Here is a 20,207-nt window from a genome sequence, read left to right on the forward strand (position 1 = left end):
CAGGAAGCCATATGATCATCTCAATAGATGCAGAAAAAGTATTTGATAAAATTCAGCATCCATCCATGGTAAAAACTCTCACCCAAGTGGGTATAGAGGGAACATACCTCAAAAGCCATTTACAGCAAACCCACAGCCAACATAATACTCAATGGTGAAAAGCTAAAAGCCTTCCCACTAAATTCAGGAACAAGACAAGGATACCTGCTCTCACCACTTCTATTGAGCATAGTATTGGAAGCAATCAGACAAGAAAAAGAAACAAAAGGTATCCAAATCGGAAGGGAGGTGGTAAAACTGTCCCTATTGGCAGATGACATGATACTCTATATAGAGACCCCTAAAGACTCCACGCAAAAATTATTAGAACTAATAGATGAATTCAGCAAGGTAGCAGGTTACAAGATTAATATACAGAAATCTGTTACATTTTTTTACAGTAACAATGAAATATCAGAAAGAAGGTTAAAAAAAAATCCCATTTAAAATCACGTCAAAAAAAAAAATACTGGACTTCCCTGGTGGTTCAGTGGTTAAGACTCTGCACTCCCAATGCAGGGGGCATGAGTTCGATCACTGGGGGGGGAACTAAGATCCCACATGCCTCATGGTGTGGCAAAATGAAGAAATGAAATGAGTGAAAAACCTATATGCCGAAGACTCCAAAACATTGATAAAGGAAATTGATGATGATTTTAAGAAATGGAAAGCTATCCCGTGCTCTTGGATTGGAAGAGTTAATGTTTAAAAGTTAATACTACCCAAAGCAAACTATACAGATTTAATGTGATCCCTATCAAAATACGCATGGCATTATTCACAGAACTAGAACAATAATACTAAAATTTATATGGAATCACAAAACACCCAGAATTGCCAAAGCAGTCCTGAGGAAAAAAGAATGAAGCTGGAGGCATATCCCTTTGAGACTTCAAACAATACTGCAGCACTACAGTAATCAAAACAGCGTGGTATTTGCACAAAAACAGACATATAGATCAATGGCACAGAATAGAGAGCTCAGAAGTAAACCCATGCACCTACAGTCAATTAATCTATGACAAAGGAGGCAAGAATATACAATGGACAAACCAGGTATTCTAATTATAAATATTTATTGAGTTGGGCTTCCCTGGTGGCACAGTGGTTGAGAGTCCGCCTGCTGATGCAGAGGACACAGGTTCATGCCCCGGTCCAGGAAGATCCCACATGCCGTGTAGCGGCTGGGCCTGTGAGCCAAGGCCTCTGAGCCTGCGTGTCCAGAGCCTGTGCTCCGCAACGGGAGAGTTCACAACAGTGAGAGGACTGCGTACCGCAAAAACAAAAAATAAATAAATAAAAAAAAATTTATTGAGTTAATGAACATGCGTAAATATATAAATTGTAAATTCTTTGCATGAAGTTAGTTTTCAGTTTTAAAAGATCATGTTATGATATCCTGAAATACTATATAAATATGTATTTTTTAATGTGGGTTTTTTTGTTTCTTTAGGATTTACAGGGTCATCATCAAATTTCCACCAAATTTCCAGTTTCAACTTTATGTCTACAAATACCTTATCAGAAGACTCAGTAGTAGTTGTTGGAAAAGGTATTTCAAAGTTTTTTAGCTTTTAATTGAATATGTTCTTCACATATAAGCAAAGCATATCAATAAAGAATAGAGAAGAGTGTGATTCAGGTGCTGAATAGAACTTTCTTTTTAAAATATTGTGAAATTGAAAGAATTAAAAGTGAATACGTAACATGACATTTCTATCCTCTAATGAAACAACAGTAAATTCATGTCAGTAATTTTCAGAGGTGTATTATGTGACAGGTGGGGTTTAGGTACTTCTAAGACACTTTTAGGATAGCTTAGACCATTTTACCACAGTTTAAATTCAAATAGTAGTCCTTATTGATCGACTTTGTCATCAATATAAATTAATATAATTGTATTGTCTCCCATGCAAAGACTAGACAAATCTTAATTAATATCTCTTATATATTTTAGGGGAGTTAGGAAACCTTTGAACAACATATTTGCAAATATCCTTTAAAACTAGTGTTTTTTTCCCCCAACTTTATTGAGGTATAATTGACAAATAAAATTGTAAGATATTTAAAGTGTACAGTGTGATGATTTGATATCCATATACATTGTGAAAGGATTTCCCCATCAAGTTCATTAACACAACCCAGCTAGATTCCTTTTTAATTTTTTAATTAAATTTTATTTTTAAATTAAATTAAAATTAATTTAAGTTAAAATTTAATTTAAATTTCAATTTAATTTTAGTTTAATTTTAATTTCAATTCTAGTTGAAAAACTAGAATATGATGATAGACATTGAGGGTGTACATCTTATTTTTGGTAAATAGAATGAAATGCTCAGAAAGCTTTCCTAACTTCTTTGCTTGATAGAGTCTTATTAAGTTAAATTAAGACCCTCCTCAGGGCTTCCCTGGTGGCACAGTGGTTAAGAATCCACCTGCCAACACAGGGGACATGGGTTCAAGCCCTGGTCCGGGAAGATCCCACATGCTGCAGAGCAACTAAGCCCATGCACCACAACTACTGAGCTTGCGCTCTAGAGCCCACGAGCCACAACTACTGAGCCCATGTGCCACAACTACTGAAGTCTGCGCGCCTAGAGCCCGTGCTCTGCAGCAAAAGAAGCCACCGCAATGAGAAGCCCACACACTGCAACGAAGAGTAGCCCCCGCTCGGGCTTCCCTGGTGGTGCAGTGGTTGAGAATCTGCCTGCTAATGCAGGAGACACGGGTTCAAGCCCTGGTCTGGGAGGATCCCACATGCCACGGAGCATCTAGACCCATGAGCCACAACTGCTGAGCCTGTGTGTCTGGAGCCTGTGCTCTGCAACAAGAGAGGCCGCGATAGTGAGAGGCCCGCACACCACGATGAAGAGTGGCCCCTGCTTGCCACAACTAGAGAAAGCCCTTGCACAGAAACGAAGACCCAACACAGCAAAACTAAATAAAATAAATTAATAAACTCCTACCCCCAACATCTTCTTTAAAAAAAAAAAAAAGAGTAGCCCCCACTCGCTGCAACTAGAGAAAGCCCACACGCAGCAACAAAGACCCAACGCAGACAAAAATAAATAAATAAATAAATTTTAAAAAGAAATATATAATAAAAAATAAAAGTCCCTCCTCAGATAGGCTCCAACCTACCCTTGTAAACTTATTTTCTGTTTTTCCTCTATTTGCCTTGTGCCCAACCAAACTTATTCACTCCACATACATGCTTTCTACTTGTTCAGCTCTGCTTATGAGCATCCCATCTCATAGGACGTCCTCCCCTCCTTCCTCACTTGTCTATCCAAATTCTTTGTGTCTTCTAATCCCAGCTCAAATCCTTGCTCTTTGAAACCATCTTAAACCCCCAGCTCACCCAACCGTTCTTTCTTGTGAACTCAGAACTTACAATATGGTGTTCTCATTTGATATTATCATGAAATGTCTTGTGGTACCTCATATTATCATCCTGTTAGAGTGTTTTTATATTTTGTGATTATTTAACATGTTTTTCTTATTAACTATATCGTATACTTCTTGAAGACGAGCCTTGTCTTAAAACTTTGCTGTCCAGCGTAACATCACATAAATACTTAATGACAGTTTGATGGTTGGTTGCTTTCAGGGGTATTTGGAAGTCCAGTCCCAGCACCAGCAACCTGCAGCCAATCAGTGATATCTTCTGTGGAAAATGGGGATACGTTTTCAGTTAAAAGTACTGAACCACCATCAGGGATTTATGGAAGAGCAGTCCAGCAGAGTATTCCATCATGTGTTGATGTTGAGAATGAAAAAGATGTAAGGTTATTTACTAATTATTAGGATAAATTCAGTGATGCATCATTGTTTTGTGTATATCAGATTTGGGGTAGTGAAAGTGTTTTGATTAAATTTTTTTAAATCTCAGTGTAATTGAAATTCCTGAACTTTAATCATTTAAATGATAGGTTATTCTCCTTTCCCACCAAATATGCTGTCATTCTGGCGTAAAGTATCTAGTGTACTTTATGCTCTACATGTACTTTATATACATATATGTATGTGTATGTATATATTCAACAATTTCCTAGGATATCCTCAGGGAGTAACAAACTAGTATCTTCAGGCACAAATTTATTTGGAGATTAGCACTAGGTAATTCTATTCAGTTTTAGAATTACTGAAATAAGGACTAAGAAATGTATAGTTTATTTTGTATAGCTTACAGTTGTCTAAGATGAAGATAGTTATTTTAAATGTCAGACTCCCTGAATGATTTCAGATATTTCAACTTTTTCCTGCAGATTAAAGTTTCTATTTCAAAATCTACTTATGACAAGATGAGACAAAAGAGAAAAGAGGAAAAAGAACTTTTTGACATTAAAGATTGTGAGAAGAATCCTTGGGAACGAATGAAACATACAGGAACTGAGAAAATGGCATCTGAAAGTAAGTGGAATTTAACATTTGCTGTGGTCTTATTTAACTCGTAATATTCTAAAACTAATGTACTATAGTTTAATTGAGGTTGATATATGGCTAATAGTGGAATATGTTGAAATACAACACTGAAATTTGAAAGACCCAGTTACTTCTAACTATTGTAATAAATACTGTTTCTTATAAAAAGGAAGCTAATTGATTGTTTTTCTCCCTTCTAGACTTAAATATTTTGGGGGATGAGGTGGGAATATGAAAAAAATGAAAGTTCTCCTTTAGAAAACATTGCCTTCAGCCCTCCATTGAAAAAAAGAGGCCAGTTTAAAAAGGTCACCATCTTTAGTGTTTTCAGAGTCAGGTAAGGTATGTTTAAATATAGGGAGTAATGTCACAAATGCTTATTTAAGTTGAAGAGACCACATGTGGTTCAATGCATTTTGTGATGGAAAAAACACTAAACCAGTAGGAGTCAGTAGACAGACCTGGCTTCTTTAATATTAGTTCTGCCTTTTAATTAGCTTTGTGACCTGAAAAAAGGCCTCTATTTTCTGGCCATGTAAAATATCTAAACTATCTGAAAGGTTCAGATTATCTCAAAGATCTCATCTTTGTTCCCTGCAAAATATTCTTGTTTCACTGAGGGTAGTATTCCATTTTATAGCTAAGGTAACTGAGATTGTGAAGCTGGTCTATTAGATCATGATAAAAAAAAATCATTGCATTTATCATTTATTCAGCTAGTCATTGAGTACTTAATAGGTTCTATACCTGGTCAAGATTAAGCTCCATGTTTCCTGTGCTATTTTAAAAAATATTGAATAGGTCTTAGGTATAGCAGCAGCTAGGAAAATCAGAAATTGAAATGAAAAATTGTGTGAACTATAATAAACATTAAAAATTACTGCTTATGGGCTTCCCTGGTGGCGCAGTGGTTGAGAGTCCGCCTGCTGTTGCAGGGGACACGGGTTCGTGCCCCGGTCCAGGAAGATCCCACATGCCGCGGAGCGGCTGGGCCCGTGGGGCATGGGCGCTGAGCCTGTGCTCCGCAACGGGAGAGGCCACAGCAGTGAGAGGCCTGTGTACCACAAAAAAAAAAATTACTGCTTATTATTTTTGTTATTTTTTTTCCTAAGGAATAAACTGTATAAACTATAACAAACATTCTTAAATTGATGTTGGGTCTGAAGTCTAGGTGTGAACAAAAAACCCAAGAAGTATAGAAAACGTAAATTTATAAATGTGATCTTAGACAACATACTTAACCTCTCCCAAAGATAAATATAAAAGAGAATTGAGCTAGATGAATGTTTGCAATTCTTCCTAGCTTGTATTTCTTTTAATAATGCAGGAAGTGTAGAAAACGTTTTAAAAATTCTGTATCCTCAAAGTTAGTAATTATTGAGAGTATGCCTGATGAGAGGTGTTGGCCTGTAAAATTACTGGTTAAACACGGCCCTGAGTACCAGTTAAATCTAGGCATTTGTGACATTTAAGCCTATTTTCAGCATACTTAAATAGTTTCACTAATTATTACTGTCATAGAATCTAGGGGGAGAAAAACCCACAAAACTTCTTACCTAAGTCAGTAGTTAACAGTAGGAATAGAAGTACAAATAGTAGCAAATAATACAAAGAGTAGCAAATCATAAATTGTTTCATATTCATTCTTGCTAGAGACATCAACTAATTTTGTGATTTTTTCTCGCCTATAATATAGGCTTTGCAGATTTTATTTCTAAGCAGTATAAGGAGAGTGCTTCCTTGAAATCATGCTTATATTTTGAACAGAAGAATATGCTTACAGGATAACTACAAACAGTGAGAGTAACCTTTTAGAGACTTGCCACAACACTTTTATTGTATTTTATAAAAGTAGCAGGCTTCAGGAGGGGACGTTTAAACAAAAAACCCTTAGTTGGGGCAGCACTGCTTTAGACTGATACTCTGTACACCTCCTTTTCCAGAGTAGTATTTGTTTTGTTTTGTTTTTTCACTTTTTTCAGGTAAAAACAGTAGCAATAGTGGTATAACCCCAAGGTTGATAACTTGGTGTTTATCTGCATCTCTTCCTAATGAATTATTCTCTCATGAGAATGGAGGTGGAGTAGATATAGAGAGGGAATCCTTAAAACTTTAGCAACAGTTTCTTCACCTGTAATGTAGGAATAGTAGTAACCATCACATAGGGTTGTTGAATGAATCAAATGGGATAATGTAAACATGTGAAGCACTTAGCACAATGCAGGCAAGATGTCAATAAATGAAAGTTAGTAGTGCTATTTTGTATTTGCTATTCTTTCTGGATTGTAAAATTCCAAAGTTGAGTTTTGTGTTTTGTTTTTTTTTAATACATGTCAGTCTTACATATGAAACCTAATGAGGGTGCATCTGAATCATCAAAAAAAATTAATGATGTCTATTTATCATATTCATTAATTGTCATATAATTTTCTTCATATGTGATTTACTCTAACAAAAACTGGTACAAGTTTATCACTACAGTAATCCAGAATACCATATTCATCTTTTAGCATGTCTCTTCTCATCGGGTATGTGATAAAGTTTGGAAAGCAGGGATTCTGTCTTAGACCTCTTTGTATAAAATCTAGGGTGATAATAGACCTAGATGAAAGTCCTGCCTTTGCCACTCACTAGCATTGAGACCTTGAATACATTTCTTAGCCTCTGTAAAACTCAGTTATTTTCTCTCGGTTGCAAATTAGAGATAATGAGAATATCCATCACCTTTGTTGAGAGAATTAAATGTAGTAAAGTTTGTAAAGTCTTTATCACAACATCTAACACAAAGTATTTAATAAGTGTTAACTAATATCATTAATATCTTGTTGTCTTTGGATTTTAATTGCATCTGAATATGTAATTAATATACAGCATCAAGTGTAATTTCTTATATTTGTGTATCTCATGTGTTTCATCTAACATTTTCTTAAGAACAGCATGGTTGATAAATACTTTTTATTATAGTCGTTTTCTAGTGCTTAATATTACCTTTTTAAAATTATCTCTTAACATGAAAAAATAACTAACCTTTATCCATTTACAAAAACCATTACACATTCTATTTTATCTTTCTGGTCTGTTCCGTTCTAACACCTTCACTGCATGTGTCTTACATTATGCAGTGCCCTCAAGGTATTACCCTGAGCACTCAGATGATTTGTTTCCCCAATATCTAGGGCAATGCCTTACATCTAGAAAATGGAAAGTAAATGTTTGATTATGGAAGAAACATCGACCACGTTACTACACATGGTAGTATACCATTTTTAGTATACCATTAATTCAATAACAATAGCAAAAATTGGTAATTTATATACTGTTGTCACAAAGCTTCATTTCTGTTATTGGTTGTACACTGAAACAGGTATATATCCACATGTTTTTACAAAATGGGATCATATGCTTCTTACTGACTTTTAGCTCTTAAAGCTAGACTTTGTTATATGACTCATGACTGCAAAAACACTTATATACTTACAGTAAATGTAATTTAATAATTTTGTACATAAAAAGTATAGTTTTAAATAGCTTTGGTATCCAGGTATTACAATTTTGTTAGAGACTAAACTAATAGTTACTAGTTTCTATAAGAAATATTCATAGAGTCTATGGTCAGAATATTATTTGTACCCCTTTGTATCAGTTATTCGATGCTTTATTTAGTATGTTTCTTTGTTTTAGACGAAGCATCTCCTGGAGCCATTCCACAGTATAAAGAAAGGATGCCTTCTGTCACCCATAGTCCAGAAATAATGGATTCATCAGAACTACGGCCATTTTCCAAACCAGAAGTAGCACTGACAGAAGCTCTGAGGCTTTTAGCTGATGAGGATTGGTGAGTTCACCATCCTTAACTTAAAACTAAGCTGAGTTCCAAAAGTTTTCTGAAAATTTATTTTTAGAAACCTTGAAACATTTCCTATTAAAATAGTCTTAGGAATGATTATTTTACTTCTTAGGCAGTCTGAGTTTTTTCCAACTTATTAATGTAGCTGAACTCTGGTCCTAATAGCACTGTATTACCTGTTATATTATAACTTACATACCATAAGGACATAGTTAGCTTTATTATGGATTATGCAAACCTTTTGGTATTAAGTATAAATCTCATCATTTCTCCAAGTGTTTCTCTGTGAAATATATCCTATAAAAATCCTGAAAATACTTATCTGTTCCTACCACAGCTACAGCAGCCACCCAGCCAACCCAGCCAATAACTCAAAGGGAAAAAAAAGACAGTGGCATTCCACTTGCTTCAGCTGGAACATCTCTTGGCTCCCCTTGTCCCATTTCCTCCCCTATTCAATCTTCAATCTCTCTCTGCATCCACCTCCTATACCTCATCATCAGTTTTGCTTCTTTTCTAGATTCATATTCATCAACACAAAAATGTGCTATAATATTTCCTGTTTTTAAAACTCCTTCCTAAACTGCACATCTTCTTCACATTTTCACATATCTTTTCTCCCCCCTTTTTAGCAAAAGTCCTCAAAAAGGCTAATTCATTGTGTCTGCTTTTTCACCTTATGTTCTCTTCTCAACCTTCTTTGATTGGCTTTCAACCCTCCCCACTGTGACCGCCACTTCACTAAAACTGCAGAAGTGGCCATTTGCTAAATACTGGTCACTTATTAGTCCTCATCATACTTAGCCTCTCAGCATCATTTGACACAGTTGACACTCCCTTATTCATATACTTTTTTTCATTTCACCCTGGAAAAATTTGAGACTCTTGGTTCTTTTCCTGCTTCAGTACTTAATGTTTGATTTCAAAATTGAGGAGTGCTCCAGAATTTAATCCACTGGCGTTCTCTATCTACATTCATCCCATAGATCCAGGCTGGCAATCTTTCCCTATAAAGAGCCAGATAGTAAAATATTTTAGGCTTTTCAGGCCACTTGTCTCTGTTGCAGCTACTCAACTTTGCTGTTATAGTGCAAAATCAGCCTTAGACAGTATGAAAACGAATGGGCACGGTTGTGTTTCAGTGAACTTTACTTATAAAAATTTTACTTATAGAAGTAAACTCTGATGGGGCTAGATTTGCCCTGTGAGCCATAGTTTGCCAACCCCTTTCTTAAATGATCTCATTCAATTCGATAGCTTTAAATTCTATCTGTATTCTGATTTCTCATAAATGCTTATCTGAATCTCTGGTATCTTCTTGAGCTCTGGACTTGTAATCAAACTGCCTCTTTGACTTCCACTTGGATGCCAATAGACATCTTAAATTTAACATGGCCAAAATAGAACTCTTGAAATTCCACTTCCTGCCAAGATAGATTAACAGGCATTAGATTTGCCTTCACATCAGAAAGAACTAAAGAAATAATACAAAATATATGAAACAATGGTTTTCAGAGTATTGTTAACCAGGCAGTGAAAGACAGTGATCCCTGAGAAACAAAGGTGAGCCCTTGCTAACTTCCTACACAGCTTAGGGAGGGGAAAACCATGTAGATACCAGCAGAGATAGAGATGGAGCTGGGAGTTTGGGGAGGCCAAGATAGCTAGAGCTTGCAGGGCAGAATGCCAGAGGAGGATACAGTTCCTTAAAGAACTCTAAGAACCTTCAGAAGATTATTCTCAAATGTTTAGCTGAGCATTTGGTCAAGGCATGCTTGTGAAACCAGAACAAGGACCACTCATAGAAGTTACAAAGAATGTTCCCTGGTATGTATATAAGGCCAAGAATACTTTCTCTCCCCGCCGGCAGAGTGGAAAACCTTATAATTCACATGGCATTGGGTAGAATACTCAGAAGAGTTTTGCTTCATCTATGGAATGAATAAGCCCTAGGCTAAAGACTAGTTTTGTTTCTCCAAACAAAGCATAAAAGCAAGGCCTGAAAGGATCAGACTTTCCAAGTAACTTAACTATATCTCATAAAGAAGCCCAAAAATATTTATAGGAATACAAAAATATCTAAGATAAAAATTCACAATGCCTGGCATCCAATAAAAAATTACCAGGCATGCAAAGAAGCAGGAAAATACAACCCATAATGAAAAGGAAAAAAAGAAAACAATTGAAACTAACCCAAAAATGATAGAATTAGTAGACAAAGACATTATAACTATAGTTATAATTCTAATCCATGTGTTAAAGAAACTAGAAGAAAGACATGAACAGAGGATCGGTGAGCTGTAGGACAACTTGCAAAATCCCTTTTGTTATATAATGTAACATGATTGAGAGAAGTGATATCCCATCATATTCACCCTCAAGGGGAGAGTATTATTCAGGGCATGTACACCTGGGACAGGAATCAAGGTGCCATCTTAGAATTCTATCACATCACGAATAAAGAGGGCCATTTTATATTGATAAGGGAGTTAATTCATCAAGAAGACATGGCAATCCTGAACCATATTCTATTATATAATATAATATTATATAAATTATATTACCATATAATGGAGCTTCAAAATACATTAAGCAAAAACTGGTAGAACTGCAAAGAAATAAACAAATCCACAGTTATAGTTGGAACTCAAACAATCCTCTCATTAATTGATAAAACTAGTAGAAAGAAAATTAGTAAGGATATAGAAGACTTTCAACTTGACCTGATTGACATTTATAGAACACTCCACCTAAAACAACAGAATTCACATTCTTTTCAAGTCTGCAAGGAACATTTACCAAGAAAGACCATATTCTGGAACATAAAACAAGTAATTTAAAAGGTTGCAGATTATACAAATTTTGTTCTCTGACCACAGTGGAATTAAATTAGAAGTTAGGAACACATACCTGTAAAATCTCTAAATATTTGGAAACTAAGTAACATACTTATAAATCACCCATGGCTGTAAGAAGAAATCATAAGGGAAATTAGAATGTATTTTAAATTTAATAAAATTAAGAATGAAACATTATATCAGTGACCTCAGCTTTCATCTTAAACTGAAACAGAAGAGCAAATGAAGCCCAAAATAAGCAAAAAAAAAGAAAATAATAAACAACATGATGGAAATCAATGAAATAGAAAACAAATAATAGAGGATATAAATAAAAGCAAAAGCGGGCTCTTGGAGAAAATAAATAAAATTGATAAACCTCTAGTCAGACTGATGAAGAAAAAAGAGAAGAAACAGATTAATACATCAGGAATGAGAGAAGGAACATCATTACTGATCATACAGCTATTAAATAATAAAGGAATATGATAAAAAGCTTTATGCCCATAAATTCGACAACTTAGTGAAATGCACAGATTCCTTGAAAGACAGAATCTACCAAAATTCACTCAAAAAGTAGATAATCTATATAACCCAATATCTATTGAGGAAATTGAATTTGAGTTTCTTTCCCACAAAGAAAACTCCATGCTTGGATGGTTTCACTAGTGAATTATACCAAACATTTAGGAAAGAAATTCTATACAAACTTTTAGAACATTGAAGAGGCTGGTATACTTCCCATCTCATTCTTTGAAACCAGTATACCCTGATGTCAAAACCATGCAGATGCATGTTTCACATGAACTTGAAAAGAATCTGCATTCTGAAGTTGTTTGTAGTGTTCTATAAAGGTTAAGAAGATCAGGTTGGTTGGTAGTGGTTGACAGTGTTAAGTTTTCTGTATCCTTACTGACTTCCTGTTTATTTGTTTCATCAGTTACTGGGCTTTTGCAATCTCCAACTATAGTTTAAGATTTGTATATTCCTCCTTAAATTAAGTTGATTTTTTTGTCGGTTTCTTTTTAGCACTTAAATTTTGTTCAGTGGCTTGCATATTTCTGAGCTAAAGTCTTTTATCATTGTTATCTTTGTTCTCCTGCGTGTAATTTGCCCTTTTTTCTATGGCTGCTTTTAAGAATATTCCCTTCAACACTCTTTTTAGTAATTTGATAATGATGTTCCATTTTGTGTTTATTTTATGGTTATCCTGTTTAGGATTTGTTCTTGGATCTGAGAATTTATAGATTTGATGAAAAAATTTCAGCCACTATTTCTTAATTTCTTTTTCTGCTTTCCTCTCTCTTGACTCCACTTTCTCTTATTTACTTTGTGTACAGAATCTGGTTGTTTGTGCATCTGAACAGTAACTGTAACAGTTTTATGCTTAATCAAAAAATGAAAATCTTGAACCAGACAGCTATTAAATAGGTTTACTCTTGCCACCTTGGAATCTTAGGTCTTTTCTCGCTATTTTCCATAACTTATTCAGGGGATTTAAATGCTTAGAAAAATAACCACCATCAATATTACCAACTAAGGAAACTCAGCTTGCATTTTTCAAACATATAAGATGGAAACCATCAAGTTTAAAATGTTATATCCCAATCCCACTTGAATCTACCGTCTTGTTGTTAGTATTCACCTACCCTTCATCTGGCTCATTAGGTAAGATAATGAAAAAGAAATAGAAGTTACAGAAACATCTCTTGATGGTTTTCTGCACTTGGATTATATACTCACCAACAAAGTAATATGTAGTTACTTAATCTCCTTCCATTTTTGTTTTACTGATTCCCTCACATTTTATTTGCCATTCCTTTCCCTTCTGTTCTCTAAAAAGAATATGACATTCTTACTGGTGGAGAAATGTTCCTTTTTATTTATAAAGCATGAACTTAGTTTGACTGTCAATAGTGGTTTTGGCTCTTAAAAGATGTTCTGGATCATGAAAGAGAACTATAGGAGTGAACAAAACTTTCCATATCTTTTTATTTGAGCTTCCTACATGATAAGGGAAAATACCCAGGGTCTCCTCGTTGACAGTATTCCATACACACAAAAGAAGAAATCTGAGATCCTGTTCCAGTTGAGCCCCATTTAATGCATGATTTTGTTTTTTCTTTGTTTTTCCCATAGGGAGAAGAAAATTGAGGGACTGAACTTTATTAGATGCTTAGCTGCTTTTCATTCTGAAATATTGAACACAAAGTTGCATGAAACAAATTTTGCAGTACTTCAAGAGGTAATCCTATTTTTCAGCTGAGTTAAGGATTGTTTGAATAACAAAGTATCAATATGCCACATTTATTTGACCTTAAGAAAGAAAAGCTGTACTAAATGAAATCAGTAGGCTTATATGTAAAGTAACTCATGCCTTACTTTGCCACATTTGAAAAAATTGATAAAATGTTGATATTTTTAGGAAATAATATAATACATATTTAAAGTACGTTACTTTGATAGTAAATTTGGTTTCAAAGTCATTATTACTGAATTTCTTTCAGAATTTCAGCAAAATGTACATTTTGGAAATTTTTTTTTTAACATCTTTATTGGAGTATAATTGCTTTACAATGGTGTGCTAGTTTCTGCTTTATAACAAAGTGAATCAGTTATACATATACATATGTTCCCATATCTCTTCCCTCTTACGTCTCCCTCCCTCCCACCCTTCCTATCCCACCCCTCTAGGTGGTCACAAAGCACTGAGCTGATCTCCCTGTGCTATGTGGCTGCTTCCCACTAGCTATCTATTTTACATTTGGTAGTGTATATATGTCCATGCCACTCTCTCACTTTGTCACAGCTTACCCTTCCCCCTCCCCATATCCTCAAGTCCATTCTCTAGTAGGCCTATGTCTTTATTCCTGTCTTACCCCTAGGTTCTTCATGACATTTTTGTTTTTTTCTCTTAGATTCCATATATATGTGTTAGCATATGGTATTTGTCTTTCTCTTTCTGACTTACTTCACTGTGTATGACAGACTCTAGGTCCATCCACCTCACTACAAATAACTCAATTTAGTTTCTTTTTGTGGCTGAGTAATATTCCATTGTATATATGTGCCACATCTTCTTTATCCATTCATCCAATGATGGACAATTAGGTTGCTTCCACCTCCTGGCTATTGTAAATAAAGCTGCAATGAACATTTTGGTACATGACTCTTTTTGAATGATGGTTTTCTCAGGGTATATGCCCAGTAGTGGGATTGCTGGGTCATATGGTAGTTCTATTTTTAGTTTTTTAAGGAACCTCCATACTGTTCTCCATAGTGGCTGTACCTATTCACATTCCCAACAGCAGTGCAAGAGTGTTCCCTTTTCTCCACACCCTCTCCAGCATTTATTGTTTCTAGATTTTTTGATGATGGCCATTCTGACTGGTGTGAGATGATATCTCATTGTAGTTTTCATTTGCATTTCTCTAATGATTAATGATGTTGAGCATTCTTTCATGTGTTTGTTGGCAGTCTGTATATCTTCTTTGGAGAAATGTCTATTTAGGTATTCTGCCCATTTTTGGATTGGGTTGTTTGTTTTTTTGTTATTGAGCTGCATGAGCTGCTTGTAAATTTTGGAGATTAATCCTTTGTCAGTTGCTTCATTTGCAAATATTTTCTCCCATTCTGAGGGTTGTCTTTTGGTCTTGTTTATGGTTTCCTTTGCTGTGCAAAAGCTTTGATGTTTCATTAGGTCCCATTTGTTTATTTTTGTTTTTATTTCCATTTCTCTAGGAGGTGAGTCAAAAAGGATCTTGCTGTGATTTATGTCATAGAGTGTTCTGCCTATGTTTTCCTCTAAGAGTTTGATAGTTTCTGGCCTTACATTTAGGTCTTTAATCCATTTTGAGCTTATTTTTGTGTGTGATGTTAGGGAGTGTTGTAATCTCATACTTTTACATGTACCTGTCCAGTTTTCCAGCACCACTTACTGAAGAAGCTGTCCTTTCTCCACAGTACATTCCTGCCTCCTTTATCAAAGATAAGGTGACTATATGTGTGTGGGTTTATCTCTGGGCTTTCTATCCTGTTCCATTGATCTATCTTTCTGTTTTTGTGCCAGTACCATACTGTCTTGATTACTGTAGCTTTGTAGTATAGTCTGAAGTCAGGGAGCCTGATTCCTCCAGCTCCTTTTTTCGTTCTCATGATTGCTTTGGCTATTTGGGGTCTTTTGTGTTTCCATACAAATTGTGAAATTTTTTGTTCTAGTTCTGTGAAAAATGCCAGTGATAGTTTGATAGGGACTGCATTGAATCTGTAGATTGCTTTGGGTAGTAGAGTCATTTTCACAATGTTAATTCTTCACAATGTTAATTTTTTTTAGGTGAAAAATTTACGCTCTGGAGTTTCTCGTGCTGCTGTGGTTTGTTTAAGTGACCTTTTCACTTACCTGAAAAAGAGCATGGATCAAGAACTAGATAATACAGTAAAAGTTTTGTTGCATAAATCAGGAGAATCAAATACATTTATAAGAGAAGATGTTGACAAGGCATTGAGAGCTATGATCACTAATGTAACTCCTGCACGTGCAGTTGTTTCTCTTATCAATGGAGGACAAAGGTAATGTTCAAAATAATCTGGACATGTCCTTAAACTAAAAATACAGTTGCTTGTAATCTGGGGTATAGGAAAAAAACAAGCAAATTTCAATGTTATTTCAGTCAAAAAACATGTATTAAATAATTCCTACGTGATAAACATCATATTAGGTATTAAGCATACAGAGGATAATAATATTGTTATTCTAATGTTACTTACATTCATACATCTGGAGCTAAATAAATGTCAGTGATTATGAGTTTTGTTTTTAACTTCTTGGGGAGGGATAGCTAATGCAAATAATTTGTCATTTTAGCCTGCAAGGATGATTGCTGAGGCTTAGGAGTAATCATTTGACTTTTAAGGTATATCTTTGAAAAATTGTTTATACATCAACTCTATTTTAATTGACCACGTTTCCCTATAGCCATTTACACATTGCGGTAAGAAGATGTGCAGCCCAGCACTTATCAGATGTAGTAAAATTTATGGAACCAGAGCGTATTCTATCTGGAACAAAGGATATGGCTGACCGTATATTACCAGCTGCTGCTAAATTTGCTCAGGACAGCTCACCAGAAACCAGGTGAGTAGCTGCTAATAGTATTTGCTGAATCTCTTACTTTAAGGGCTTAAATGGCGTACTTTAAGGGCTTAAATGGCTTACTTTAAGGGCTTAAACAAAGGCTAAAGAAGAATGAACATTTTTCTAAATGGAAAAGTGGGGTCCCCAGGGATTAGTGCTGGGGGATGATCTTATTTAACCAGTTTGTAAATGGTCTTGAGGGAGTGCACAGTGAATTCTCCAAATTTACAGATGACACTACATACTTCTGGGTAGTGAGATGCCGTGTCACAGGGATGATCTGCATGAAAATGGCACAAGACTGTATGAGTGGGCAGAAAAGTGGCTGAAGAACTTCATTGTGGGCAAATGTAAGGTAATGCCTTTAGGGGAAAATGATATATTTTCCAAGTAGCCAGGTAAAATCAAGGAAAAATACAGGAAGCAAAATGGATAACATGAGATATGTTCACTTAGAAAATTCCATGAATTTCTGATTGCTGTCTGTACTTGAAGAATAGTTTTATGAAGGTTAAGAACAATCAGAGAAAGATAACAAAATAATTAATATGTGGATGGTACTATAGCTGTAATGCTGACAGAAGTTTTAGAAGTAGTCAGAAGCCTAGGTTCAACTCTTAGCTCCAGTCACTGTCTGCCCTAAGCAAGTTACTTAACCTCTGTTAGCCTCTGTTTCCTCGTCTATCAAATTAGTAAGGTTGGACCAGATATTTATAATGTCCCATACAAAATCTAAAAATTATGGCAGTTATATATGATCATAGATTAAAGGAAGAAGGTAGGATCCTGACTTCATGGAGACTAAAAAGTAAAGAAGGATATCAAACTTTTTACCATTTTAAGACAAAGATATTCAGTACTTTAGGTAACTGCAGTTAATCTTGTGGAAGTCATTATGCCAAAAGCTAACATAGAAAGTAGATATATTCATTTTCTGTCGCTGCATAACAAATAACCACAAATATAGTGATTTAAGGCAACACAGATTTTTTTAGCTTTCCGTTCTTAGGTTAGAAGTCTGGCATGCTCAACTGGGTTCTCTGCTTAGGGTTTCACAAGGCTGAAATCAAGGTAATAACAGTGCTGGGCTCTTATCTAGAGGCTCTATAGATGAATCTGCTTACAAACTCATTCAGGTTTTTGACCAATTTCAGTTTCTTGTGATTATAGGACTGAGGTCCCTGTTTCCTTGCTGGCTGTCAGCGAGGGTCCTCTCTCAGCTCCCTTAAGGCCACCTGAATTCCTTCTCACACAACCCACTCCATCTTCAAGCCAGCAACAGCAAGTTGAATCCCTCTCATGCTTGGAATCTCTTTGACTTCTTTTTCTTCTACCAGCCACAGAAAGTTCTCTGCATTTAAGGGTTCATGTGATTAGATTAGGTTCACCCAGATAATCCCCCTATCTTTTTTTTTTTTTTTTTTTTTGTGCTACACGGGCCTCTCACTGTTGTGGCCCCTCCCATTGCGGAGCACAGGCTCCGGACGCGCAGGCTTAGTGGCCATGGCTCACGGGCCTAGCCGCTCTGTGGCATGTGGGATCTTCCCAGACTGGGGCACGAACCCATGTCCCCTGCATTGGCAGGTGGACTTTCAACCACTGCGCCACCAGGGAAGCCCAATCCCCCTATCTTAAAGTCAACTGTGCCATGTAACATAATCCTGGAAGTTATATCTCATCATATTCATAAATTGTAGGAATTAGAGCAGGACATCTTTGGAGGAACCATTTTAGAAGTTCTGCATACTACAGTAAAGTTCAAAACAATTTAGGAGGGCTGGATCATAATAGACTAGTTAGGAACAAAATAAAATTTACAATAGCTGTTTTGTGTACATCTTAACCTTTCCTTAATGGCATAGTAACTTTTCTAATCCATTTTGTCATTTCTTAGATTCTTATTTGAAATTTTAAAATTACAAAATAATTACAACTTTCCAGTTTTAGTATTTCTTACATTTCGTGTCCCTTTTGCATGTTTACTTGTTTGCTTTAGCCATTCCCATATCATTAAGGCCTATGATAGACCTACAGTCCTTAACATTCTGGGATAAACTTTAGAGTCACCTTTGAAACTATAACTGATTAGGAGCTACTTATCCGGGTATTGACCTTATTCTGGTTGTGGGGCAAGAAAAGTAATTTTTATTCTTTGTTATTAACCTCCTTTTCTGTAATTTCACTACATTTGAAGGAGTCTCGTTGATATAAATGATGCTGAGATCATCCTATTCATCTCCCCCACAAAAGCCTTGCCTTCCCTGGTTCTTCTAGTGTCATAATTCCAAGTTGTAGGTAAAAGTATAACTGTAATTATTTTAGGGCCAAGCCTCCTTGAAGAATAATAATGTATTTTTATTATGAGGTACTATACCGACCACCCCATCCAAAAATATCTCCAGTATGCACTTCCACCATATCATTTACCATTAGAATGATATCTTGGCTTAAGGTATTATCCTAAAAGAATTATTTTAAAATTCATATAGCATAAAAAACCTAGTTTGGAGAACATTAGACATTCATTAATATATCAGCCACGATTTACCAACTAATTTTGGTTGTATTTTAAGTAGCAAAGAATAGGTTTTTGAAGAATTGAAACCCAGGTAAGTTTTGGCAGGAAGAGGAAAAGAGAGAGGGTCGGAAATACAGAACCTTTGGAAGGTAGTCTTAGGCCAGAACATCTGGCCAGCAAGTGAGCAGCAAAAGGTCACCAGGCAAGGAGCCCAGGACAAAGACACAGTTCTCTTAATTCACAGTTCTGCAAAATGCCAGCCTTGATATGGACCCTCGGGTGCCTGAAAAATAGAGTCAGAGCTTTTGGCTCTGATCTGACACATAGCTAAAAGATTTGAAGCCATTTTTTTTTAAAGATGGGTGGCAAGAGACTGCTGTATTTTCTAATCCAGTTAGTGTAACTACATTTCAATGGCTTATTTAAAATAGAGATGATAATCTTGATGTTGATAGGTTTTTTCTATTGGAAAAAAAATTGTATCTAAGGACAGAAACTGAGCTTGTTAAGATTTATAGAATTATTTACGTATTTCTTAAATATCCATAGGTATTATGGCCGAAAGATGCTTTTCCTCATGATGTGTCATCCTAACTTTGATAAAATGCTTGAAAAGTATGTCCCATCTAAAGATTTACCATATATTAAGGAATCTGTTAAAAGCTTAAGGCAAAAGGTATGTAGAAGAAGTTTATTTTATAAACAACTTTAAAAACAAAGTTCATTTGCTGAGGAAGGTAAAGGATAGAAATAATTCTTTGATTATTTCTGTTAACCATTTAGAATATATCTACAGTAGCATTTCAACAACTGCAGTACTGAGTAGACATTCATAGTGTCAGTAGATGTTTATTGAACAGAAGCTTGATATTTGGTAGAATGTAGTGTGGTTTATTGGAATTACAAGACAGGTTTGAATCACAACTCAGAATTAGCAACTATATAATCTTAGGCACATCATTTCTTTAACCCAGAATTTTTATTTTTATAAAATGAGGCTAATGATGTTTATTACAATTAATTCCTACTTTACCTTGTATGTTCTACCGTTAGAGCTCCTACCACACTGTGGAGTGTTGATAAGGAGATCCTTGAGGGGAAGCCCCATGTCTTATATATCATGACAAATAATGGGGATTCAAAAATGTCTGTAAAATGCGTGACTGAGGGAATATCAAGTGAAATGAAATGTGAAAAGTGTCTTATAAAAAAGTAATCTGTTTACACATTGTTTTTTGCAAAAATGTGCTTAATTTAATAATGTAGAATTTTTCTGTGTTAATTTATGTTATTCCTCTCTGGTAAGCTTTGGCAAAGGATTCATTTATGAAGGAATACTACTTCAAATATGTATTGTGGTAAACATTTTAGAGCATTTTTTTTCTTCCTATTGATATTAAAGATTTC

At 35.3% G+C, this 20,207-nt stretch overlaps 1 protein-coding gene across 4 annotated transcripts in view; it reads left to right on the forward strand.

Annotated features, from left to right (window-relative positions):
- The window catches only part of TOGARAM1 (TOG array regulator of axonemal microtubules 1), an 80,779-nt gene that overhangs the window by 46,588 nt on the left and 13,984 nt on the right, over window positions 1-20,207 (forward strand). For 2 of the 4 annotated variants that reach the window (XM_029238730.1, XM_029238731.1), the window contains exons 9-16: window positions 1,493-1,591; window positions 3,650-3,822; window positions 4,308-4,452; window positions 8,146-8,299; window positions 13,288-13,393; window positions 15,482-15,717; window positions 16,124-16,282; window positions 19,350-19,476. In XM_029238730.1, the coding sequence (XP_029094563.1) occupies window positions 1,493-1,591; window positions 3,650-3,822; window positions 4,308-4,452; window positions 8,146-8,299; window positions 13,288-13,393; window positions 15,482-15,717; window positions 16,124-16,282; window positions 19,350-19,476 (1,199 nt within the window). Of the gene's footprint in view, window positions 1-1,492; window positions 1,592-3,649; window positions 3,823-4,307; window positions 4,453-8,145; window positions 8,300-13,287; window positions 13,394-15,481; window positions 15,718-16,123; window positions 16,283-16,513; window positions 16,691-19,349; window positions 19,477-20,207 lie in introns of those variants that run through there. The other 2 variants (XR_003795990.1, XM_029238732.1) reach the window with 2 other exon arrangements.

Source organism: Monodon monoceros, unplaced genomic scaffold (assembly GCF_005190385.1).
Source record: "Monodon monoceros isolate NGI ecotype Baffin Bay Population unplaced genomic scaffold, NGI_Narwhal_1 Super_Scaffold_21, whole genome shotgun sequence".
NCBI lineage: Eukaryota > Metazoa > Chordata > Mammalia > Artiodactyla > Monodontidae > Monodon > Monodon monoceros.